Consider the following 19,120-nt stretch of genomic DNA (forward strand, 5'->3'; position numbering starts at 1 on the left):
GTCCAGGTAGATGACATCAACTGCTCTACCCCTGTCCATCGGTTCCGTAGCCCCATAATAGAAGGCCACCAAATTGGTCAGGCAGGATTTCCCCTCAGTGAAGCCATGCTGGCTGTCACCAATCACTTTGTTGTTTTTCATGTGGCTTAGCATGCCTTCCAGGAGAATCTGCTCCAAGATTTTGCCAGGCACAGAGGTGAGACTGGCTGGTTTGTAATTCCTTGGGTCATCCATTTTCCCCTTCTTGAAAATGGCAGTTATATTCCCCTTTTTTTCAGTCATCGGGAACTTCACCTGACTGCACCTTTGTGTTTTAAGTTACTGCAGTATGTCCTGTGCTTCATACTTGGGGTCTTATTCCTATTGTAATAACTGACATTTGGAAAAAAAAGCAGCAAATTGTAAAAAAATCAGTAACTGGTTCAGTCAACATTAGTACAGCTTTATAAAGGTTTCATGGAAGATGTAAGTGGCTTAGTGGAAAGTTGTGAGCAGAATAGGTTAGCCTGTGTCAAGATAGCCTGTGTCAAGATGTCCTGTGTAACAAAGTCCTATAATTATCAAATTTACTCTGGAACAATAGTCTCAAGGTTTCAAAGACCTTGGTTTTCACTTTGTAGCTTGTTTCTTGTGCTTTCAGGTGTGCAGCCTGTTTATTTGTACAATTGCTATGGTGTAGTTTGCCTCAACCTTGCATCTTGTGCTTTGTCTAGACTCTTTCTGCCATACAAACTGTAATTGCTCTTGGGTTCTGTTGTATGTACTTTGTGGTTTTGTTCTGTTGACACAATGTCTACAATATGACCAGAACTCTAGGTTGAAGAAGAATAATACAAGAATTTGCCCTTAAATGCTGGAGGTATGGAATGTCATGATCTGAGTGCAGATCACAGCAGACATCAAGAGTTAATAGCCCCACAGCTGCACACTTCTGTGGTCCAAATAGTGCAGGGAATGATTTGGAGATCCTAACCTCCTGTTGCACCTTTGGAAATGTCCTAGCCTTGATTTGAAAAAGAAAATGAAGGAAAGGAAATTTTGACTGTTTCTGTCTTTGACAGAAGTTTTCTCCATGTAATTGTGAAAGCTGGTACTGGAAGCTCCCATGGTGGTTTCGGCCATCAGTTGTTTGCTCATGTAGTGTTACAAATACAAAATGCATTTGTGCTGAATGCTGTTGGGATGAAAGTACTTTAAGAACTGTGGAGTTGTGTACAGCATTTCTTAGAAGCCCATTAGTGGATGTTCAGAAAACATTTTCTTGCTACAGCAGTTTTGAATTTCAACCAGTTTTTGTCTTTTCCTATAATTTTTTTTAACTGCAGATCAACTGGAACGTGTGTTCTTGCGTCTTGGCCATGCAGAAACAGATGAACAGTTACAGAACATTATTTCCAAATTCCTACCCCCTGTACTCCTCAAGCTGTCCAGCACACAAGAAGGAGTTCGTAAAAAGGTAAGGGTGCAGTTTGTCCTAATGATATGTTGTCCTGTTCATGGAGAAGGAAATGCCCCTGATGTATCATGGTTTACTGTACTACTGTACCTACAGCTGTTCAGGGCTTAAAGAAAACAGTCATTGCTTGTATCAGCAAGTTCATTTACAGATGCATGGGCTCTTGCAGCTGTGTGAAGGCTGCATTTGTTTCCAGTTGAAGTCAGCTAGCTGTGAGTTAGCCTGAGACCAAGACTTAGTATCATAAAAACAGTTGCTCTTGCTTCCATGTTAAGAGTGTTGTGCATTCACCTGACTTACGGTACATGTGGAGCAAGCTTGGTTGTGTGTATGAAAGACCTTGCAGACATACTCCTTGATGTCATTCACTTGTCTGACAGTAGGAATAGGAGCAAGCACCAAATAATTTTGAAAATTGAATTTGATACATACTTGAAAGAATTCAGTTCCCTGGTACAGAACGCAGCTTTATCACAGAATTCATTCAGGTATATCTTAAATTCTATGTTCAAAACTGTTTGATCCTTGCCTGGTTACAGGCATAGGATCAAGGACCAAGCTGTTTTGGAGGTTGAATTTAATATGTACTTTGGGAATTCAGTTCCCTGGTTATGGGATAAAAGCTCATCTGCACACCTATGATTTCACATCACTGAAGATTTACTGTGGTGTGTGTAACCTGCAAGTAAATCTGTTCAATGTACACATTGCTGTTTTCTGTTACTTACATCAGACCTCAGCTTTTCAATCTTCTTCTTGCTCTTACATTGCCATTAATGTGACTAGGAAATATCTTAATAAGTCTGATGCATTTTTAGGTGCTCGTGACTTTTAAACACAAGCACCTAGCTTTCTAATGCTAATTTTGCCCGGTGGACAGCAAAGAATGTGTCATTCAGCTCCAGCCTCAAAATTGTGTTAAGGCAATGTAAGTGAAAGAAAAGGATATGTTTGTTTATATGAACTCTCAAGTGATTGGAAAGCTAATCTAATAGAGGTTAATAAAGTAGATGAAGTAGAATGGAAAGAGGACGAACTCTTTATTCACCCAGTGACTGACTATAGACGGTGGCAAAACTGTGCCATCCATTGTCATGTGTCTGTTCTGCAATTACTTTAGTGGTTAAAAAAATACAGGTTAAAAAATACAGAACCCAGTAACAGCAACAAGAAAGTGCCAACAGTGGGTGTAAACTGGAGCATAGGAGGTTCCACGTTAACATCAGGAAGAACTTCTTTACTGTAAGAGTGACAGAGCACTGGAACAGGTTGCCCAGGGGGGTTGTGGAGTCTCCTACATTGGAGATATTCAAGGCCCACCTGGACAAGTTCTTGTGTTATGTACTCTAGGTTACCCTGCTCTTGCAGGGGGATTGGACTAGATGATCTTTGGGGGCCCCTTCCAACCCTTGGGCTTCTGTGATTCTGTGAAAGTCAATTGTGCTTTGAAACCTTGCACTGTTTTAATTGGATTGACAGTGAAGCTTTCAACAGTATAGCTATATGGGCAAAAAAAGTACATCTCTGTGGTGCCAGTATACTGCTGAAGTGTAGATTAATACAATTGTTAAAGGATTTGCTTTCACCCAGCTTCAGAAGCACAGTTTAGTTTATTCAGTACACCAGATGGGTTGACTGCACATTAATTTAATTCCACAGGTTGACTTTCTCCTCAAAATGGTACTGGCTATGGAAAGGGGAAATTAAAAGTTCATTTTAATTCCTGCTGCCTTAACATGTTACTCTGTTGGTCATATCCCTGCCCTTAATTTTGAGACAGTCGGGTCAATATTAGTGTAACATTTAGTAATTTGAACTCATTCTCTTAATCCACTTACCCTGAGAAGGTAATCCTTCAGGCCATGGTTTGACAGATGAGTTAAATTAAATTCTAGGATGCCTTGTGCCAAACCAGTTACCCTAGCAATGACACAGAGAACTAATCCAGGGTAGTCTTAACTTCGCTGGTTCAGATGTGCTCCAAGAAGTACTGATGTGCTAGCAGCATTTGTGCCAGACTGAATATGGTGTTGCTTTGTGCAGCCCATGTGAAGCAAGCAAAAAACTGAGAAGCAGTTGTCCTTGGAACAGACATTTTTTCTGATTCAGGTCAGATGAGTACTGCTGGATGAGATCCTTCTGCACTGATTTGATATTAATGATTAGAGATGCAGGACATGAACTAAACCTTCGCATGTGACCTGAGACAGCCATGGCTTTTTTTTTTTTTTTTCACCAGCCACTGTGTTTTTTGACCAGGTTCCTCAAATTCTATTGTACTCATATGTTTCTATTCCTTCACAAAGAAAGTGTGTGCAGTAGAACTGACAATAGAATTTGAGGAACCTGGTCAGAATTGACATTTTTTTTTTTCCTTTCTGAAACAGGAGGAATTTGTGACTGCTGGTATAATATTTTTGCAGCAGTAGAACTTGATACCTGTCAGCAGTATTTTAGTTTGTTAGATTATCCCTGGTCTCAGACACATGCTTGTGGTCAGCTATGCAGTTAATCTAAATTATATCTGGACGTTATTTTATTTGATGCCTAGCCATGTAGTGGATGCAAAGATGGTGTCTTGGCTCATATGCAGATCAGCAAGCATATTGTTCTGCAGTTTCCATGACAAACTACAGTGACAGTGATTTAGCTGCTTTTTCACCAGTATATGACCAAGGTAATGAGCTATGAAAAGCACAGGGCAGTGTACCCACCTTTTTGACTTTAATTGCTCAAAGTCATCACGCATCTAGAAGTGGCTTTGGTTTTACTGGAGCTGAGCTGACTCCATTTAATGTCACTTTTATTGCACCACCTTGGCTGAGAACCTTATAGGGTTTGTGAGCAAGATGCAGATGGTCAGTGTGATTTCTCAAGAGTGGAGATTGTCTGCAATTTTTTTAGCTCCTTCATTCAGTTTTGATATTTAGTGGATTTACAAATGACACTTTGCTGAAACTATGGAAAGAAACTACTTAATGGAGTAGTTAGTCATGGGATAACTCAGCTTGATGGTGACCTCAGATTGTGTCCAGACCAACCTCCTGCTTAAAATGGTCCGTTACAAGTTCAGATCAGGATGTTGAAGGTTTTATTGAGGTAGGTCTAGAAAAGGCTCCACAGATTGAGACTACACAAACTCTATGAGCTCCTGCTCCAGTACTTCAGAGTCCTCATCATGGAAAATACCACTCTGTACCTCTCTTGTTTCAGTGCACCTTTGCACTTGCTCAGCTCACTGTCCACCAGATGCCAGGGCCATTCTCCCAGTGCTGCTGCCTGGCTCCATCGGTGTTTCTGCTGTGACTCTGCCTGCCCAGGGCAGGGCTGCACATTCCTCCTGCCTGACGTTCACAGGGTGTCTGTTGACTTCTCCTCTTCCCTGAAGGATTTCAGTTCTGTATTGTTCCACTGCAAGCATAGTTTTCATACACACACTTGATAACTTTCTTATGGGTGTGACTTCTTCATTGTTTTTTTGTTTGGTGTCATGAATTGAAGTTACAGCCACAGCAACGCAGATTTCCAAACCAGGCTCAGTTCTGTAGAATCACAGAATGGTTTGGATTGCAAAGGACCTTAAAGATCATGTAGTTCTACTACCTATGCCTTGGGCTGGGACACCTTCCCCTGGACCAGGTTAACTCTAAGCCCTGTCCAACCTGGTTTTGAGTTTTGAGGGGGAGTAACCAGCTATGTAAATAGAAATAGCTCTATTTATATAGAAATAGCTGGTCATCCTCAGTAATAATTTCTTCCTGGCATTTCTGTTGATGGAGGATATTGGTTGTGGTATGATTTGAGACTTCTCATGTGTCTGTCTTAACAGTGACTTGAGACATGTCAGAGTGATTTCAAAATAATACAATAAATGATGGATGCCATTTTCTTAGAGATTAAACAATTGGGAATCTCAGCCTGATTTGTTTATAATAGGCCTGCACGGTGGGCTGAGTCCACAGATGTGGACTCTACACAGTCTACAGATGTGTAGAGTCCACAGTGGTAAAATTGGTGGTGGTTCTTTCATGTGTCTTGTTTTCTTCCTGTCAGGTCATGGAGCTGCTGGTTCATCTGAATAAGCGCATCAAAAGTCGTCCAAAAATTCAACTTCCAGTAGAGACATTGCTAGTTCAATATCAGGATCCTTCTGCAGTGTCTTTTGTCACCGTAAGTGTCTCCTCTTCCAAGACCAGTTGCTGATTTACTTGTAACAAGCAGAATATTCTTTAAAACTCCTGCATTTAGATCTGTCCGTTTTCCTAGTAAGTAAGTTACTGTCATGAGGATGATGTTTTAAGAGACATTTTTATTTTTTTTTTACTAAACTTTGTAGTCTGAGGTGGGTGAAACTTATTTTCACAAAGCACCTACACTATTGATTCTGTTCAAATTACTGGTAATTACCCTTGATATTTCATGAATGCATGAATTGTCATTTGTCCTGGTTTCAACTGGGATAGAGTTAAGTTTCTTCCTAGTAGCTGGTACAGTGCTATGTTAAGATGCAGATGTTTTAGTTGTCACTCAGTAGCGCTTACCTTAAGTCAAGGACTTATGTGACTCTTGTGCTCTTCAGTGAGGAAGGGCACAAGAAGGCAGGAGGGAGCAGAAACAGGACACCTGACCCAAACTAGCCAAAGGGGTATTCCATACCACAGCATGTCATGCTCGGTATAGAAACTAGGGGGAGTTGGCCAGGAGGGACCAGCCACTGCTTAGGGACAGTCTGGGCATCGATCAGGAGGTGCTAACTTGTGTCACTTCTTTGGGATTTTTTTTTTTCCCCAGGGCATGTGGTTGATTCCTTCCTTCATCTCTATTTCCTGTTGTATTGCATTTTACTTTTGTGTAAATTCTTCAACAATTCTCTTAACACATGCCACCCTGCTGGGGATATGAGGAGTGAGTAAGCAGTTGCATGGTACTTAGCTGCTAGTTGGGCTTAAACCATGACGCAGTGCTTGTATTGTAGAGTGTCTGTTCACTGTTACAACTTCTGTTTTGCAAGCAGCTACCAAACCTCACCCTGATATGTGCAAGATCAGGGTCTTGAAACATTGTTCAGTCTCAAAGTCTTACTTAGAACATCTGTATGTCTCTGATGACATGAGAACCTTTGTTTTTATGTGGTTTTAGGCCTAAGACTTTAGTTGAGCAAGAAAATATGATGAAATCCTTATTTTATAGATGGGGGAACTTTACTAGAGGGTTTTGTTCAATGTAGGTTAAAAAGTGAAAATATTCAGAAATGTTTTTGAGAAACTATGAAGACAATTTTCAACTATAATGGATCTATTGCAAATCATCATCATGGGAATAAAAAAAAAAGATAAAATCAGAGGGAAACTGCCCTTATTTGACTATTCAGTCATATACAGCATAAATGGAAAACATGGCATTCTAGAAACTGATGGAGGAATGATTAGACTCAACAGTAGTATGCAAGTAAGCAGATTAACTTTTAGGTAAGTGGGATTATCTGGAGTTCATCCTTTAGAAATGACTGAGAGCTTCTACAGTGCATGTGTGAGGTAGAGCAGTGAAATTGTCTTCTTTGAAGGCAAGCTTAACATGAGCTGTACTTTTGGCTGGACATGTCAAAAACCTTTTTCGCTCATGTCTCTGAGTGATACGTTTTGTGTTGTGCCATGCGGCTTCGTAAAATTTTAACAAGTACCACTTACAAAGAGGTATAAGACTTCTCACTTCAATGCTTCTTCCAACCAGGTCATCGAACACAGTTCTCATCTCTGCAGTTCTTGACTGGATTTGTATCATAGAAGCACAGAATCATAGAATAGTTAGGGTTGGAAAGGACCTCAAGATCATCTAGTTCCAACCCCCCTGCCATGGGCAAGGACACCTCACACTAAACCATATCACCCAAGGCAACCTGGTCTTGAACACTGCCACGGATGGAGCATTCACAACCTCCCTGGGCAACCCATTCCAGTACCTCACTGCCCTCACAGTAAAGAATTTCTTCCTTATATCCAGTCTAAACCTCTGCTGTTTAAGTTTCAACCCGTTACCCCTTGTCCTATCACTACAGTCCCTAATGAAGAGTCCCTCTCCAGCATCCCTGTAGGCCCCCTTCAGATACTGTAAGGCTGCTATGAGGTCTCCACGCAGCCTTCTCTTCTCCAGGCTGAACAGCCCCAACTTTCTCAGCCTGTCTTCATACGGGTGGTGCTCCAGTCCCCTGATCATCCTCGTGGCCCTCCTCTGGACTTGTTCTAACAGTTCCATGTCCTTTTTATGTTGAGGACACAGCACTTAGGCCAGTATTTGGTATTGCTCTGTTGTGCTCTCCTGTCACTGGACTCTGTTTGGATTGCACTTGCAGCTTTTAATTATGATGATTTAGAAACACATTTTCAAAAGAAATCTTTCCTGTGCTGCTGACTTTGTATTTATACAATATTGCTTTTTGTTTTATGTCAGAAATAGATAAAAGAGAACATTATATTTGCTTTCCTTAAAGCTGTTCCGTGGGTAAAACTGCTGTTAGTGAAATTGGCAGCAAGTAAGAGAAACTAGAGAGGGCTTTTTGCATTGTTGTTTTCCTCCTTTGAAAGGGGAGGCTGCCCTTTAATAGCTGTCAGTCCAGTGAGCCTTAGAATTTAGAAATTGGTCTTCCAAAACATATTATTTCCGACACCTAATTATGTAAGACAACATAAGAGTTTAAAGAACAGGTATTTCATTTGCACTGTTGCAATAATGTGTGTTTTTTTCTACTCTTTTAGAATTTTACCATAATTTATGTTAAGATGGGGTACCCCCGTCTGCCTGTGGAAAAACAATGTGAACTGGCTCCAACACTTCTCACTGCAATGGAAGGGAAACCTCAACCACAGCAAGACAGGTATAACTACTTATTCTTGGAGCAAATGCATTTGATATTGGTTTAGTAAAATAATTTGTATCACTTGTTAGAAGGTTGGGGTTTTTTTTTGGTTTTGGGTTGGGTTTTTTTCCTTTCCTTGGTGATTTCTTCATTGCCTAGGGTGTTCTTGGCTTGGACAATTTGAATCAGCCATCCAGTAGTTTGGGTAATACAAAGAATTCATATAATCTTAACGTTAAAATAATATATAGGCTCTGCAGCAGCACACTCTTTGTATGATAAGAGGGCCTGTGTTATGATGGATGTGCCTGTCCATAGCCCCCATTCATCTTCATCAAATTCTGCCTTTTGGCTTAAGTCTATACTGTCAGTACATATCCTCTGTCCAGCAACTACAGCTCCAATAAAAGTCTCAGATTGGAGACTAAATTGTGAGAACAAAAGTTCCTACCAAGCTGTAGTAAATAAGGACTGAGGCTGTAACTGCTGTGTACTAAGACCTTCTAGAAAACTGTTAATCATGGACCCACTCCTTACTTGTTTTGAGATGGGTTTCCACCATGCTGGCAGTGGAAAATGGCATTCAAATCAGATCTTCATTCACTCTGTGTCACTGTGATAGCATGAAGGTGGTTTTGAAATGACCTTACTGAAAGTTCTTGCAGTAAAATCTTGGTTCTGTTCTTGAGATTAGTCTGAAAATACCTGATTGTTTTCTCTTGGACCATGGTTTTGACCCATCTGAAAAGCAATTACATGAGTGAATAGAGCTTTGAGAAATCTGGCTATATAATCAATATATTAGTGTGCACTCCTTGGTGAAGCTGAGCAATATTAATCAACTTCTGCTCTAGGTAGACTCAGATTTAAAACTTTAAATTTCTTACAGATGAGACAGTCCTTAGCTTGTATTTTGTGACACAACTCTGAAGCATTAACAGTCTGGACACAGGCAGTTGGCTTTATCTCTCCAGATGTGTGTGTGTGTGCATGCATATATACATATATGTGTTCTGTTTTAAGTGCAAATCCTAATTTATCTTCTGTTATCTTCTGCCTTCCATTTTTAAGTACATCAGGTGGCAAATAGAGGCCACTGGATTGTGAATCGGTTTAACTTTTATTAAGATTTTTGTTGCTATTAAGGACCAACTTTGTTGTTAAAGGTTTCTCTCTTGAATGTTAAGAATAAACAGGTGTGTTTTTTTTAAATGGTTGCAGTAAATATAATTGTTTTTTCAGCCTAATGCATCTTCTAATACCAACCCTTTTTCACATGAAATACCCTGCTGAACCACTGAAAGCAGCAGCTTCTCCTTTTAATCTTGCTGAAAAACCAAAGACTGTACAGCTGCTTTTGGACTTTATGTTGGATGTTCTTCTTATGCCTTATGGGTAAGTAAGACTTAATACCAGCCTTCTTTAGTACTGATGTGTTCTTTGTGTGAAACATTACAAAATGCACACTTCGAAACTCATTTATGAAAGTATGCTGTCATTTCCTAGTCTGGATGAAGCCAGTTGCATGTTACAGTAAGACACATGCTACATTACATGTTTCAGTAAGACACAAGGCAGGGTCCTAGTTTTAAGAATCAGATCACCATCTTTCTTATTCAACAAAATGTCTTTCTGGTTAATTAGGTGTTACACTATTCTGTCATTGACCTCTTTTTGGGATCAAAATGAAGCTATGAGACATGTGAGCTATCTGTTAAATAAGTACCTTTAAAATAGAAGCCAGATCAAAATGCATGTGACAGAGCAACTTAAATTTACTGACCACTGCTCATTATGAATCTTCTCTAGTGTCTCAAATAAATACTTTCTAAAAATCTATTTTCCACTAACTTTTTTAATGTCTTTGTATTGCTAAGGGAGCTTTTGCTTTGAAAGAAAATAGAAATAATTTTTAAAATGAAACTCTTTTATTTCAGTTCATAGACAGTTCATAGATTCCTGTAGGATTTTTCTGAGCACTTAACTCTTGCTCAAGTGGATTGCTCTAAAGGAATGACTTTTAAAATAGTGAGCAAGTGGTGTTTCTCCATGTAGCATTGTTGGAGGCCATACTTCCATCCGATGTTTTGGGGGCCACTTCCTTACCATTTGAGTGTGCAAGACTATAAGTCTTGCAGCTTATGGTTTAAAACACCTAGCCTGCTCCTCTGTTCGTAGCTCACACTCTTCAGGTTGCCCAGGTTTATGCTTTTAGCCTCACCAACACACTGCCGTGGTGGTAGCAGCTTCAGAAGATGAAGTCCTTGGGCTTTGCAGTAAGACTTTACTTCATTCCATGGTTTTGTATTCTGGACGTGACAATTTTGAAATACTCAGAGACCGCAAAGATAGGGGCTGAAGGGGGTCTTCATCTATGCTGTAGTTCTGGGTGTCTGTCTTAGTTTTGCTCCCTGGGGTGAGACAGTTTGCAGCTACTTACAACCAAGTTATGCCCAGTAGAACTTGCTCTATCATTGCGCAGTTGCAAGTTAGCCTTGCCAGTCTGCATGCAGTAAAAACCACCAGAAAGCCTACCTGTAGGGCTTAAAGCTTGTAATCAAGTCCAAGTGTTTAAAGTTTTAACTAATGAGACTTGGGATGAATATTTATTCTTATTGTGTCTGTTTATTTTCTTTTGTTACCTGAATGCAAACCAGATTATGGCTGTTTGGAGCAAAATATTTATTGTTGGTCTCTGCATTACAGTTCTGATGCCCTTCATGTGTTGACCAGCTTTCAAAGATAGAGAGAGGTGGAGTGGCTTTTGTGGGAGTATGAAGATATTCACAGGGCAGCTAGACTAGCCAGCCTCCAAGACTTAAGATCTGTAAACCTTTATGGTTTTTGCTTTCCTTCCCTGCCCAGCACTAACCTTCCTACTTTCCAAGATAGTTTTTACTTATATTTTATATCAAGGGCTGTTTCCTGCCACTTCATGTTGCATATGCTTCATTATTTCCCTTGTTACGTTTACATTTTCCATAGAAATATTACAGATGTTGTTAAAGCTTTTAGGACAAGTTTCTCAAATGCAGTACTGTTGGGAATATTCCTTTCTAATACAAAAGAGATAATTCTGTCTGGATTTTAACCTGAGATAACTCTTCAGAAATGCCAGTGGAATCTTCCCTTTCCTAACTGAGGTTTGTTCTCAAACAGCTATAATGAGATTGTTTCAGCTTTTGCAGAATATGCTGGGATAACTGGTGTCTGAGTCTCAACAGAGTAAAATTCTGTCTTATGTCACTCATGGCATTAATTAAAGCAGAACAACTGAAGTTGGACAGGTTATATGTATTACTCAATTCCAGCATCTAATTTAGATGGCAGTGTGGATTAGTAAAGCCTCTAATGAACTTACTTTCCCACCTGTTCAGGTTTGTATTGAATGAATCTCAGAGTCGACAAAACATGTCATCGGTCCAGGGATCTTCATCAAGTAGTGTGGGAGGTCCTGGAATTCCTCAGCCACCTCCAGGAATGAGCTTTTATGCAGCCAAAAGGGTAATTGGAGATAGCCCATGGACACCAGAGCTACTAGAACAGGTACTTGTAAATTCAAGGCTGGTCCTTGGTGAACTTGGGGTGGTAGCAGGGGTGGCTACAGACTGAGGGATGGAAGGCAGAGGGAAAATACATAACTAATTCTGACCAGGATTTCAGTTGCCCTGAGTTCCCCCTGAAGTAATTTATTGAGGGAGTTTACATGATGCCTTGTGGAACTTTGTCGTGGTGAGACAAGGTGGGAGGTGCAGCAGCTTCCAGGGCTGGTTATGAAGCAATCATGGCAGCAGCCTTCTCTTGCATTTTCCTCCTAAACATTGTAAAGTTGCAAAACTCTTCTGTTGATGAACTGTCCCTTTTTAGCAGAGAAGCAGTAAAGTATCCCTAGTTGATATGTGATGCTGATATGTGATAATTGATACGTGATGCTGGTACTTTGTTGCAGTTTACTGCTTTGAGAGGAGGCAAGAAGAAGGTGCTGCTAAAGAGATGGAGAGATTGTGGACTTACCCCTAATAATCATTTCAGGCAGCTGAACTGCTGTGGTTATTGTGACATATACTTTCTTGTCAGTAACACTACATTTACTTTCCTCACTGTTGAACAGTGTAAGCTGGGTATAGTGAAGTTCATTGAAGCTGAGCAAGTGCCCGAACTTGAAGCTGTTATACACCTGGTTGTAGCCTCCAGTGATACAAGACACAGTGTTGCCACGGCTGCAGACCTGGAACTAAAGAGCAAACAAAGGTACAAGTTTGGATCTTTGGAAAAAAATGGTGCTAGTGTTCCTAACAAAGCTAGCTGCAGTTACTATAGTGCTCCAGAGACACTGCTCTGAAAGGAGGAAGGCTGCAGTCCCCTGCATACCTGTGAAGCTGCCATGTAGTCAATACAGAGCTGGGAACAGTGTGGCTCAGTTTTGCAGGTGGAAATGTTGCTTGGCTCTGGAGCTGACACCTTTAGCTGGCTGTTTTCAGTCATCTTTAGAATTGCTTTTGAGACATTTTCTTACTCCTCGGTTTACAAATTGCCCTCTGTGGACTATCAGTGGTCAATAACACCTTAGTAAGTGAGTCACAGTTTATCTATATTGTCTTTGCTGAAAAAAAATTATTTCATTTAATTATTAAGGAAGTAAAGAGACTGTAATTGTAGAGTGGACCATAGTCTGGGAAGTTTGGCAGGCACCATATTCTATTATTAAAGTTTTTGCTCATCTTCAGTCCCTCTTTCATCATCTAAAGATAATAATGCTTCTCTCTTTAATCCTTCAAGAGCCCACAGTAATAGCTGATGGTACTATTTGCTGAATCACTGATCATGCAAGGTTTGCTGGCTCATGTAGGAGATTTGGAGTGACAGAGGCCTGCCTTTGGCAAATGTAGGTGGCTTCTGTATTACTGGATATATAGGACTATTTGAGTCAAGTAAGTACTGTGAAATCTTTTCTGTTTGAATCTATTCGTGTGCTTCAGTTGTGCCAGAGAAAATGATTCTGGTAGGTGATGATGATGTACAGCGAGAATAGAATTTGCCATGGTGATAACATTGTCAAGCTTGAGGAACAGCATCACTTAGAAAAAACAAGATGTAATTTCCTTGTTCTCTGAAAGGTACATAGTCTGATGTACAAAAAAGTGTGTCCTACCTGTGTGGAGCTTCCACCTAGCACCCTATTTTGCAAAATAGCTGGCGATAAAATGCCTCATCTTTGTGTGTATACTAATGTTCTGCACACTGGTTAATAATCCCACTTCTGGGACAACAGTGACAGCATGATTAAGAAAGGCAGTCTCTCCTTTGTGCTTGTCTCATTTTTCCTGTTGTGTTGGTACTCTTTGCCTGGAGAACAAAATACATGTGTGGAGAAAATGTGTGTTAAATACATTCTCATATAAATCTCTTTTATGAGAAATAAATACTACTTCGTAGCTCACTTGCTTGGAAATCAGTTGCTTAGGAAGAGGTGGTTCTGTGTCCTCCAGTTTTGTTAAAGCATATATGCTTTTGTTTTCTGTGGCATGTTTTTTGGGGGGAAGTGTGTGTATTCCAAACAATCTCATTAGTAACGAGCATTAAATGGTTACTTGTGGACAGACAGGTTTGCTGAGAGACAAAGATGAAACAGTGTGGAGGTTGAAGCCCAGCCCATAACTCAGAACCACGCAGCTGCTCCCTTACTCCCCCCCTCCTTCTTCCTTCCTGTGTGTCCTGGAGGGACAGGAAGGAGAATTGAAAGAATGTAACAGTCCAGTAACTAAGGTGTAACACAAGACCACTGCTGCTAGCACCAATGATAGTAATGATAAGGGAAATAACAACAGAAGAGAATACAACCACTCACCACCTGCCGACCGATACCCAGCCTGATCTGAGCAGTGATCTAACCCTTCCAGGTAACTGCCCTCAGTGTATATAGTGGGCATGACGTGATGTGATATGGAATACCCCTTTGGCTAGTTTGGATCAGGTGTCCTGTCTCTGCACCCTCCCAGCTTCCCTGCTTCCCTTGCAGAGCATGAGACTCACAAAGTCCTTGGTCAGACTAAACATTACTTAACACCGATGTTTTTAGTTGTTGCTATCAACGCTGTTCCCAGGTTGAAAGTCAAAACCACAGCACTGCACCAGATGCTGAGGAGAAAAATGACTGCTACTGCTGAACCCAGGACAGTATCCACCCCTTATTCCATACCATTCACATTGTGCTTACATCCCACATTTTTCGTCACTCTTGTCTCATATAAATATATGCATATACACATATACACAAAGAGAGAGATGTCATTCCTTAGTGCATGGACCAATCCCTATAAAATTGATGAGTTCATCTGGTCCATGATTTTGGGCTTCATCTCTTGTAACAGTCAGAGCAGGAGAGAGAGTGTGCAGTGTTGGATTGTTGCCTGCTGATGACACTGCGGAAGTCATCTGGTCACTGCTGAACTCTTCTGGTTTTGCCAAAGTTCATTCTATGTTGGGATAATGGTTGGAGAGGAGTCAGGGCCAGTTGCTGGTGATCTGAAGACATCTGGTTGGTGGGCTATAAAAGTGCTGCACAGCAGGCAACAGCATATAATGGAGTTAATTGGCTCTTTTCCCCTAAAGTCAAATCCCCTTGAGATACACATCAGATTTTTGCATCTTCCCCTATTACCCACCAAAGTGTATCTGCGTCCCTGAGCAAAAACAATCCCATGAGTGGGTTTGCCTTTACCTGAAGCAGGAATAACCCAGACTGTCTTCCCCAGCAAATTCTTTATGTGTACCACAGGAACTTTGTCCCTTTCTACAGTATGTAAAAGTTCTGACTGGGCTGGGCTGCCCTCTTGGCAGATCCTCTGGTGTTGACCAACCAGGTGGCCTTTGGTAAATGTGTATCCCAATGCTTAAAAGTTCCCCCACCCATTGCTCTCAGTGTAATTTTTAACAGCCCATTGTACTGTTCAATTTTCCCAGAGGGTGGTGCCTGGTAGGGGATGGGATATATGCACTCAATGCCATGCTCTTTGGTCCAAGTGTCTGTCTGTAAGGCTGTTCCAGAAATTAGTCCCATTGTCTGACTCCATTCTCTCTGGGGTGGCATGTCACCACACAATCTGTTTCTTGAGACCCAGTATGGTGTTCCGGGCAGTGGTGTGGGGCACAGCATATGTTTCCAGCCATCTGGTGGTTGCTTCCACCATGGTGAGCACTTGGCGCTTGCCTTGGTGGGCTGGTGGAAGTGTCTTATAATCAATCTGCCAGGCCTTCCCATATTTGTACTTCAGCCGACATCCTCTGTACCAAAGAGGCTTTAACTGCTTGGTTTGCCTAATTGCAGCACATGTTTCACAGTCGTGAATAACCTGGGCAATAGTGTCCATTGTTAAATCCACCCCTCGATCATGAGCCCATCGGTATGTTGCATCTCTGCCCTGATGGCCTGGGGTGTTATGGGGCCACCAGGCCAAAAATAATTCATCCTTATATTGCCAATCTAAGTCCATCTGAGCCACTTCAATCTTAGCAGCTTTGTACACTTATTGGTTGTTTTGGTGTTCCTCAGTGGCCCGACTCTTGGGTACATGTGCATCTACATGGTGTACCTTCACCACCGGGTTCTGCACCCGGGCAGCAATATCTTGTCACAGTGCAGCAGCCCAGATGGGTTTACCTCTGCATTGCCAGTTCTCTGCTTCCATTGCTGCAACCACCCCCACAGGGCATTTGCCACCATCCATGAGTCAGTACAGAGATAAAGTACTGGTCACTTTTCTCGTTCAGCAATGTCCAGGCCAGGTGGATGGCTTTCACCTTGATTCACCCTCTCCTTCAGCAGTTTTTGCAACTTGTCGTCAGGGACTCCATACAGCTGCCTTCCATCTCTGATGCTTTCCCACAATATTGCATGACCAATCAGTAAACAAGGCAAAATACTGCTTTTCACTTTCTGACAGTTTATGATATGGTGGAGCCTCTTCAGCACGCATCACCTCCTCCTCTTATGACATTCCAAAATCTTTGTCCTCTGGTCAGTCCATGATGCTTCTAGAATTCCTGTATGACTGGGATTTCCTATTCAAGCTCCTTGTGTAATTAGTGTAGCCCACTTACTCCATGTCACATCAATTGCATGAGGTGTAGAGGAGACCCTGCCTTTGAACATCCAGTCAAGCATGGGCAACCGGGGTGCCAGGAGGAGCTGTTCCTCACTGCCAGTCACTTCCAAAGCAGCTCAAATGCTTTCATAGGCTGCCAGTATCTCTTTTTCACTTGCGGTATAGCTGGCCTCAGATCCTCTGTATCCCCAACTCCAAAAGCTGAGGAGTTGACCTCGAGTTTCCCCTGGAGCTTTCTGCCAGAGGCTCCAGGTAGGACCATTCTCCCCAGCTGCAGTGTACAGTACATTTTATACATCTGGGCCAGTCTGGACTGATCCAAGGGCTCCTGCATTGAACTATCTCTTGTTCAATTTGCTCAAAGGCTTATTGTTGCTCAGGGCCCCATTTAAAATCACTTTTCTTCTGGGTCACATGATAGAGAGGGCTTACAATCGAACTGTAATTTGGGATGTGCATTCTCCAGAACCCCACAGCACCCAAGAAAGCTTGTGTTTCTTTCTTATCAGTTGGTGGAGACATTGCTGTTATTTTGTTGATCCCATCTGTGGGGATCTGGCGATGTCCATCTTGCCATTTTATTCCCAAAAATTGAATCTCCTGTATAGGTCCCTTGACCTTACTCCGTTTTATGACAAAACCAGCTATCAGCAGGATTTGGATTATTTTTCTCCCTTTCTCAAAGACTTCTGCTGTATCGCCCCACATGATAATGTCATCAATGTACTGCAGGTGTTCTGGAGCTTGCCTCTGTTTCAGTGCAGTCTGGATCAGTCCATGGCAAATGGTAGGGCTGTGTTTCCACCCCTGGGGCAGTCGGTTCAAAGTGAACTGGATGCCCCTCCAAGGAAAAGCAAACTGTGGTCTGTACTCTGCTGCCAAAGGAATTGAGAAAATTGCATTGGCAATATCAGTCGTGGCATATCACTCAGCTGCCTTTGACTCCAGTTCATACTGAAGTTTTAGCATGTCCGGTATGGCAGCACCCAAGGGTGGTGTGACTTCATTCAGGTCATGGTAGTCTACTGTTAGTCTCCACCCTCCGTTAGACTTTCACACTGGCCATATGGGGCTGATAAAGGGTGAGCAGGTCCTACTGATCACTCCTTGGCTCTCCAGTCTATGAATCAGCTTATGGATGGGAATCAGGGAGTCTCGGTTGGTGCAGTATTGCTGCTGGTGCACTGTTGTAGTTGCAGTTGGCACTTGTTGTTCTTTGACCTTCAGCAACCCCACAACAGAAGGATCCACTGAGAGACCAGGCAAGGTGGACAGCTGCTTCATTTCCTCTGTCTCCAAAGCAGCAATACCAGAAGCCCATCAGTACCCTTTTGGGTCCTGAAGTACCCTCCCCTGAGATAGTCTATGCCAAGGATGCATGGAGCCTCTGGACCAGTCACAGTGGGGTGCTTTTGACACTTCTTCCCAGTCAGGCTGATTTCAGCCTCCAGTACAGTCAACTCTTGAGATACTCCTGTTGCTCCAGAAATATAAATGGGTTCCACCCCTTGACAGCTCGATGGCTGGTGTCTACTAGAGCCTTATACTTCTGTGGAACTGATGTGCCAGGCCATCTGATCCTAGATGGATCAGATAGTCCTAGAATTAAAAATATCCTTTTCTCTATTTAAATGTCAAAGCACTGAGGTTGGTGAGGCACTGGAACAGGCTGCCAGAGAAGCTGTGGCTGCCCCATCCCTGAAAGTGCTCAAGACCAGCTTGGATGTGACTTTGAGAAACTTGGTCTAGTGGAAGGTGTCCCTGCCCATGGCAGGGGTTGGAACTGGATGGTCTTTAATGTCCCTTTCAACCCAAACCATTCTGTGGTGGTTTCTAGAACATGGAGAGGTTTATTAACAGGTGACCATCCTGTATTCAGTCAGTAGATTGCAGTGATTTGTATGCCTTGTTTCAGGGGAAGAGAAGGAAGCATGTAGGTTTCTCACAAATTATTTAGATTTACGTTGTCCAAATTTGCAGGTGAAATTTGTAATAACTTCACGTTCCTTATGATTGTGTATTATATGGATGCGGGAGGAGTGATTAGATGTCAAACTAGGTGTTTTAAAGCTCTGAAGAATATGAATATGATACTAAATGCTATAAAGCATATACTGTAAAAAATGGAGGTTGGAATCATAACATGTTGGTGTTCAATGTGTTTTTTTCATTAGTGTAATTGACTGGAACAATCCTGCTATCATCAACAAAATGTATAAAGTGTATCTTGGGGATATACCACTGAAAACTAAGGAGGTAAGACTTGCCTTCAGAATTGCATACCTGCTTAATTTCAGAAGGTGTGATTTTAGTTGCCTTACTTTGATTGGAGAAGACATTATGTATCTCTTAAACCTATCCCTTAATTTGATCTCAGCTTTCACTGAACATTTTTGCTGTTGAATAATTTTTTTTTCTGTGTCCCAGTGTGTTCTGATTTGCAAAATATAATTCAACTGGCTTAGAAAGTACTGCTGTCCAAAGGTACGCTATATTATTTTAACTCTTTCTGACAGGGATCTGTTCTGAAACCAGAAATGAAACGAGAGTCAGTCAGCACCCGTGTTAAATTAAAAATAGTTCCTCATCTTTTACGATCCAGGCAAGCTGCAGAAACGTTCCCAGCTAATATTCAGGTAATACTTACATTCCAAAGCTGTTCTGCCTAATGAGCTTAACAGTATAGTTCATCCAGTACTTAAGAAA

At 41.7% G+C, this 19,120-nt stretch overlaps 1 protein-coding gene across 1 annotated transcript in view; it reads left to right on the forward strand.

Annotated features, from left to right (window-relative positions):
* Positions 1–19,120, forward strand: part of ECPAS (Ecm29 proteasome adaptor and scaffold) — a 70,839-nt gene that overhangs the window by 8,887 nt on the left and 42,832 nt on the right. The window contains exons 2-9 of the mRNA XM_005154852.3: positions 1,326–1,456; positions 5,510–5,626; positions 8,209–8,327; positions 9,552–9,704; positions 11,687–11,855; positions 12,421–12,560; positions 18,589–18,670; positions 18,931–19,050. Coding sequence (XP_005154909.1) covers positions 1,326–1,456; positions 5,510–5,626; positions 8,209–8,327; positions 9,552–9,704; positions 11,687–11,855; positions 12,421–12,560; positions 18,589–18,670; positions 18,931–19,050 — 1,031 coding nt within the window. The remainder of the gene's footprint in view (positions 1–1,325; positions 1,457–5,509; positions 5,627–8,208; positions 8,328–9,551; positions 9,705–11,686; positions 11,856–12,420; positions 12,561–18,588; positions 18,671–18,930; positions 19,051–19,120) is intronic.

Source organism: Melopsittacus undulatus, chromosome Z (assembly GCF_012275295.1).
Source record: "Melopsittacus undulatus isolate bMelUnd1 chromosome Z, bMelUnd1.mat.Z, whole genome shotgun sequence".
In the NCBI taxonomy this organism is placed as follows: Eukaryota; Metazoa; Chordata; class Aves; order Psittaciformes; family Psittaculidae; genus Melopsittacus; species Melopsittacus undulatus.